This window comes from Pundamilia nyererei, unplaced genomic scaffold (assembly GCF_000239375.1).
Source record: "Pundamilia nyererei isolate P.nyererei 1_Seehausen unplaced genomic scaffold, PunNye1.0 scaffold00118, whole genome shotgun sequence".
Taxonomy (NCBI): Eukaryota; Metazoa; Chordata; class Actinopteri; order Cichliformes; family Cichlidae; genus Pundamilia; species Pundamilia nyererei.
Window position 1 is genome coordinate 1,228,794 of NW_005187519.1, and position 6,354 is coordinate 1,235,147.

General features: G+C 42.2%; 2 protein-coding genes across 4 annotated transcripts in view; both read right to left on the reverse strand.

Moving 5' to 3' along the window:
* LOC102215280 (microtubule-associated protein 2) overlaps positions 1 to 739 on the reverse strand; it is an 83,897-nt gene extending 83,158 nt beyond the window's left edge. The window contains exon 1 of the mRNA XM_005742247.1: positions 566 to 739. The gene's annotated coding sequence lies outside the window, so the exon portion shown is untranslated. The remainder of the gene's footprint in view (positions 1 to 565) is intronic.
* Positions 740 to 2,908: 2,169 nt separating this feature from the next.
* The window catches only part of acadl (acyl-CoA dehydrogenase long chain), a 4,963-nt gene continuing 1,517 nt past the window's right edge, over positions 2,909 to 6,354 (reverse strand). For 2 of the 3 annotated variants that reach the window (XM_013913164.1, XM_013913165.1), the window contains exons 2-11: positions 5,869 to 6,048; positions 5,651 to 5,788; positions 5,125 to 5,289; positions 4,968 to 5,034; positions 4,722 to 4,886; positions 4,273 to 4,374; positions 3,804 to 3,962; positions 3,570 to 3,697; positions 3,398 to 3,484; positions 2,909 to 3,314 (exon numbers count right to left, since the gene is read on the reverse strand). In XM_013913164.1, coding sequence (XP_013768618.1) covers positions 3,221 to 3,314; positions 3,398 to 3,484; positions 3,570 to 3,697; positions 3,804 to 3,962; positions 4,273 to 4,374; positions 4,722 to 4,886; positions 4,968 to 5,034; positions 5,125 to 5,289; positions 5,651 to 5,788; positions 5,869 to 6,048 — 1,285 coding nt within the window. In that variant the 3' untranslated portion in view covers positions 2,909 to 3,220. The remainder of the gene's footprint in view (positions 3,315 to 3,397; positions 3,485 to 3,569; positions 3,698 to 3,803; positions 3,963 to 4,272; positions 4,375 to 4,721; positions 4,887 to 4,967; positions 5,035 to 5,124; positions 5,290 to 5,650; positions 5,789 to 5,868; positions 6,049 to 6,354) is intronic. The other variant, XM_005742248.1, reaches the window with a different exon arrangement.

Sequence of the window (6,354 nt, forward strand, 5' to 3'; positions counted from 1 at the left end):
GTGAGATGGGGATAACTATAATAATCCACAATTATATTGCACTTATATTTACAGTTTTCCTTTTAAATATCCACTGCAGAAAAAGGGGGATCCTTTCCTGCAGTGGATGGCTGCGAGCGGCGCCGGTTTCAGCACCATGCAGGCGTGGACCAGAACAAAAGGCGCAGGATGCAGCAGCGCAGAGAGCCTCGCAGGGACGCAGCGAGACGGTGACAAATGCCGCAAATTAATACCCAGGTTAACACATCTGCCTAACAGCATTTTAAATACAAGTCTCCACTGAAAAGCGACTTTAAAAGGCACGCATTTCAATCCGCCACACTCGCAGACATCCCCCATTCTCTCTAAGAATCACGCACATAACCATAATTAACACCATAACCACACACAGCAGCGGAGGATTAGTGGACAGCGACATTGATGTGCAGACTCTGACTTTTTGTCAAACTTTCCCAGCAGCCGGTGTCGCAATCCTACATCTTAAATTTGCGCATCCGCGCTGCTTTGCGCCATCGTAAAGTCTAATTTCCCCGCACATGACGAAGCAAAGCGATTTGGGTCTTACCTGGAGGTTCAGGCTGCTGAGCGGCACTAATGCCCTTGGATAGGAAGAGAGCTGTGGTGACAATGAGAGCGGTATGGGGCCCTGTGGCCCCTCCCCGTTGCAAATGAAGCTACCGTAAATGCAGAAGTCTGCGCGCAAGGCGGACTAGGTGGCTTCAGTATGCGATGATGTAGAATCTGTGCAACATCTTTGTAGTGTAAAAACACAAAAATAAAGAAAACACAACGCAGCTCCTGTAAATACTGACACACGCACATATAGGTGTAAAGGTTTGATGTCAGGTCATTGCTAAAGGGCTTTGAGTGATTTGATGCAAAGGGGTCAGCTCTCTGTCTGCAGTGGATGTGAGCGCGGAGCTGAAGCACCGGGGTGTGGCTGTTGCTGAGGGAAGATGGAGAAGAAAAAGGAGAGGAGGGGGTTAGACGAGTGGGGCTATGGGGGAAAATGGGAAGGAGGCAGAGGAGATGGACCAGTGAACACGAGAGCTGTGCAGTAGTATTGCTATACTAATACAGATACCAATAGGCTCAACTTACAAAGGCAGCTTATGTTGATCTCACAAAGGCCACGATTTATCTGACGAATAATCAGCGTTTAACGTAATCGAAACATTTATTTTAGACCTGGAACCTAAATGTGCCTGGCTATAAAGAACTTTGGGTCAACCTCTACTGTTTAAATGCGTTACAGGCTTTAAACGAAACAGTAAAAAAACAGACTGACTGACAGTTAACACAAAAAGGTGGGGACATCTTTCATAATGAATGTTTGAGGTCTATTTTTTAGTTTTCAAAAACAATAACTTATTTAGAACAATTAAGCAGGATACATACTGAACTTGGAGGACAGAAACAAAGTATCCAGCGATACCAATTATTGGTACAGCATTACCCATATATTTGGATCAATTTGAGCCACCTCTAGTCAACAGCAGATACTCTCACAGTGCCCTCGAGGTGAGGCGTGATGGTCACAGACAATGACATGACTCCATATTTACAAATATACACAAGCTCTGAAACACTGATGCTCCAAAATTCTGAATAAATGTGCAGAAAACGTGGTCACCAGCAAGCCTAACGTGCAAAAAAACCGAGCTTCAAACTTTGAAGGGATGCTTTAAATCATCAGGTCTAATTCAACAGCCTGCTTTTTTCCACTGCACTGTCATGGGCTCCTCCAGGTTTGAGCAGTCCCTTACTGCCACCTACTGATGGAAGTAAGTCAATGCACTGAAGATGCTGACGCTGTCATATTATTAAGCATAGTATATGCAGCATAAATCAGTGTGGCACTTAAAGCAGACATCTTTATTTTGATGTTTAACTAAAACAACCCATAACTGATGAATTAAGAATGCAAGTATGCACAAATCTGAGTTAATTATAATTAACACTTGCCAGTAATTCATAATTCATGTTTATGTAATGATGCAGACAGTTCCACCCCATTGATCTTAAACCTACTACAGTCTGTGCTGTATGTAGAGAGACTTGCAGAGTGACATAACTTTCAATAAGCTGTCACTAGATGTTCCCTGAAGCATCAGGGAACCGTATCCGAAAGATGTTTCTGAAACTTCAGAGGATCTTCGAGAGGTAAAACACCTCCCTGCTTACCTGACCTGCCAGTCTTGAATTCTTAAACTTGGAACATGTGAAAATTTTGTCTTGATTGTAGCTTTTAAGACCTGAAATATATTTTCAGGCCTGAAAATTTCAAAAAGATATATCCTATTTTTAAGAAGTTACGAGGGCTCAAAAATGTTAAAAAAGCTAGGACTTTTTCCAAAAATCTGGGGGATTTTCCATGTACAGAATCTAAAATTGGCATTTAGAGGAGTCTCCCTTCTCAGTCACACTCCATGTCATTTATTTAATTACATTCATGACACTCACAAACAAGAGCTGAGAATCACTGGCACAAAGTTAGTGCTTCATGCACTTTGAATGGTTTTTATTGGCAAATAAATCAATTTACAACAAGTGTCTAGTGTTAAACATTGTTCATGCCGCTTGTAAATTAACTAAGAGTGGCAGATTATGAAAGCAGGCATTTAAGTGCATATTAAAAAACACTGATTTTGAAAAAGAAAACCTCCTTTAAGGGAAATTATGTCAGATATCTTTAATCTGATGCAGACTGGCCACATTATCAATGCTAAAACAAGGCATTGCTGACAAACTTGAAGAAAATTCTCTGTATTTCCTGTCATATGTGTACCGTAGCAATGCTGAATGCTAAAATTATTATTATTATGTCCAAAGATTCAACTCATGAGGTCAGTGTATGTCCATCCTTAATATTACATATACAGTCGTGTGAGTGCAGAAGCTCCGCCCACCTGCTGCTCAAAACTTCTCTTTAAAAGGAGCATAAAGGGGAATACAGTGGTTGAACATTTACAGAATTAGAGCAAAGAGCAAACAGTGTTCTTTTATTCCCTTTATCGATCTGAAAATTTCAAGTATAATTAAACCAGTGGACGTACTGGTGTTCACATTCACACTTCCACTGCACGGCTATCACAGCCGAAATAATTCACATAACGATATGAGTGTAACACCTACAGGAAAAAAAACTAAACTGGAGATCTTTATTGACAGTTTTGTGGGTTTAAAAAAAAAAAAGATTACAAAAAACGACAACCCAGTTTCACTTCTGGCTGACGATGGTACGGGCGATGAGCTCCTTCATGATCTCGTTGGTTCCTCCGTAGATAGGCTGAACTCGCGAGTCCACAAATGCCCTGAAAACGCAAACATGTTGATGAGCTGGAAAAAACCCCAAAACAATCAAAGCTCTCTGTTGCAATGTTTACGTGATACTAACTTGGCGATGGGGTATTCCCACATGTACCCCCAGCCTCCGTGGAGCTGCAGGCACTGAGTGGCCACTCTGTTCTGGAGGTCAGACGCCCTTCAGATAAGATGAAGTACATCAGCACGTGACAACAACACAGCTTAGCCTTTAGATCATGAGGTGGTAAACTCCAAAAACTCACCAATACTTGGCCATGGAGGCCGTGGCAGGATCCAGGCTTTTCTCAGCATGGAGCTGAAGGCAGCTATCCAGGAAGGCTCGAACCACACAGATCTCGGTCTTTAGCTCTGCAAGCTTGTGCTGCACAGTCTGTGGAGCGCAAAGACAAAAAACAGATAGTATGATGACTGGGAGGATGATTTGATAAACTGGTCCTCTTTTAATAGGAACTCAGCAGGACAGACTATATACTTACATGAAATATCCTAAAAATATTCACCAAAAGAATTACTATAAAGACCTGAAGGTGAGCGACTGTTTTGCCAAAAGCCTTCCGCTGCATTACATAATTTCTGGTTTCCTCAAACATGAACTCACAGCTCGCTATGGCCATGTCAGCAATCAGCAGACGCTCCTAGAGAAGGGAAAAGGTTGTTTGACGTCAAATGAACCCATGTGAGACGTTATATGCAGATGATGTGTACAAGCACGTGATAAAACATATTTAGGAGTGCCAAAGTACAAAGACGATGAGGCTAAAAATCCAAAGATACATGTCTGTAGGTTCAAGTTATGAATATAAAGATGTTTTAGGCATTTCATTTTGTAAAAATATGGGTGCAGCCAGACTGGATCTACACCCAGGTTCAAGGTACGGAGAGTTACTCCTTCAGTGGAGGCATTAAATGTTTCTGATATGAACATGCCATAAATGTTGTGTTCACCTGAGGGAGTTCATTCATCAGGTAATAGAAACCTTTGTTGAGTTCTCCTAAGAGGGCATCAGCTGGGAGGCGAACATCCTCGAAGAATAACTCAGCTGTGTCCTTTGAAAGAAGCAGAAACACAAGTGAGAGGATGTAATGAAGTATAAATCCTTAGTAGCACAAATGACAAAGTTCTGTTGTCACTTTTTAGCCTCATGCATTTGTATAAACTGTAATTTACAGTAAAGGTTTGAAATTTAAAGTGCTAAGAGAGTTATATGTGCAATCAAAATTGCCTTTGTTTCTTCAGCTGAACAATCAGAGCAGTCTGATCGTCCCACAGACACAAAAGCTGTTTCAGACAGATACTTCTTTTTGATTTTGAAACACTGAACCAGTTAAACCTACACTTGTAGACCACAAGAAATGATGTAGGGGCACTTCATATATTTCCATGACCCTGGTACCTGGGCTTTCAGGCCAATCTTCTCCAGCTTCCGCCCTTTGTGAAAGCCCTTCATGCCCTCCTCCACCAGGAACAGACTGATCCCGTGTGCTGCCGTCTTCGCCTCTCGGTTGGTCACGGTCACTACCACCACCAGATCTGCCATCCAACCATTTGTAATAAATACCTGAAGAGGTCAGATGGAGTAATATCTATACTGGACTTTAAATGTAATTGAGTGGATACTTTTGAAGTCTTGACTCAGTACCTTGTTGCCGTTGAGGATCCAGTCACTGCCATCCTTCTTGGCATACGTCCTCACACCCTGAAGGTCACTGGAAAAAAATAGAGGAGCTGAGTCGCTGAAGCTACCTGACATTATGTGTGCTGATTTCTTGATGTTATATTTGTGCTTTAGTCCTGACCTGCCTGCTCCTGGCTCAGTCATGGCGATGGCAGCGATACATTTCCCAGCGGTCATCTTTGGGATAAAGTGTTTGATCTGTTCCTTGCTGCCGTAGTTGACGATGTAGGGCATGACGATGTCAGAGTGCAGCGCAAAACCTGGGCCTGTGCAGTTGCAATACATTCTGTAGTGGTGCAGACAGCAGAGATGAGATGAAGGATGAAGAGATAGCTGACTATAAGATCTGGCAAATACACTGGTCATCATCACTAAAGCTACTTTCTTGTGATTGTTTTTTTTTTTTAAATGGTATTGAGCAACAGTTCTCCAAGCTTTCTGAAGTGGTAAAATCATACCTGGATAAAAAGAAAAAAACAACTGCAGCAATGGATCGATCACATGTCCTCACTTGGAAAAAGCTTAATTCTCTTTCTTGTGTTTTTAAAATCACATCTCAGCTGGAACTCATTGCTAAAATATTTCAGTCTCTCTGAATGTCGGTGAATAGCTTCAGATATAGAACGGTGGTTTGAAGGACAACTCACTGCTCCTCCCATGTGACAGCTGCAGAAAACAGGTCTCCTCCTATGCCACCATGCTCTTCTGCTGTCATTACTCCCAGCAGACCTTGCTCACCAGCCTTTTCCCACACCTCCCTGCTCACCTGACCTGCCTTCTCCCACCTGCAACAAAAAACAGTTGAAGTAAAGCTATTAAAGGCTTATTTTAATAATTCTTGGTAGGTCATCAAACTTCCACCTACTCTTTGTGGTAAGGCACTACTTCCTCTTGGAAGAAGCGCCGCACATTTTGTCTGAAGAGGTCATGGTCCTCATTGAAGATCCGGCGGGTCCCGATGTCCATCAGGGATTTGGCGCTAGAGGTCTCAGGTCGGCCTGAGGATGCGGGCTGCCTGAACTCCTCAGACTTATTGTGCTGAAATCTGTGGGGACAGAAATTCAACCATCCGTCACTATACAGCCAGCAAGTGCCTGACCTGGGAGCTCCATGACAAATTAACTCACTCAGCGGTCAGTTTTTGAGGTGACTCGTAGGTAAAAAATGTGAAATCCTGCAAAATAATTAATTGATGCAAATCAATTGCTAAGTGTTAACATTATTCAAATATTTAAAAATATAGAGTGCACAAAAATGAGCGCTTAGCTTACTACAATATGGTTGTCTTATAGAGGTGGGAATCACCATACATCCCACGATACGATATTATCACAATATTTAACTCACGATA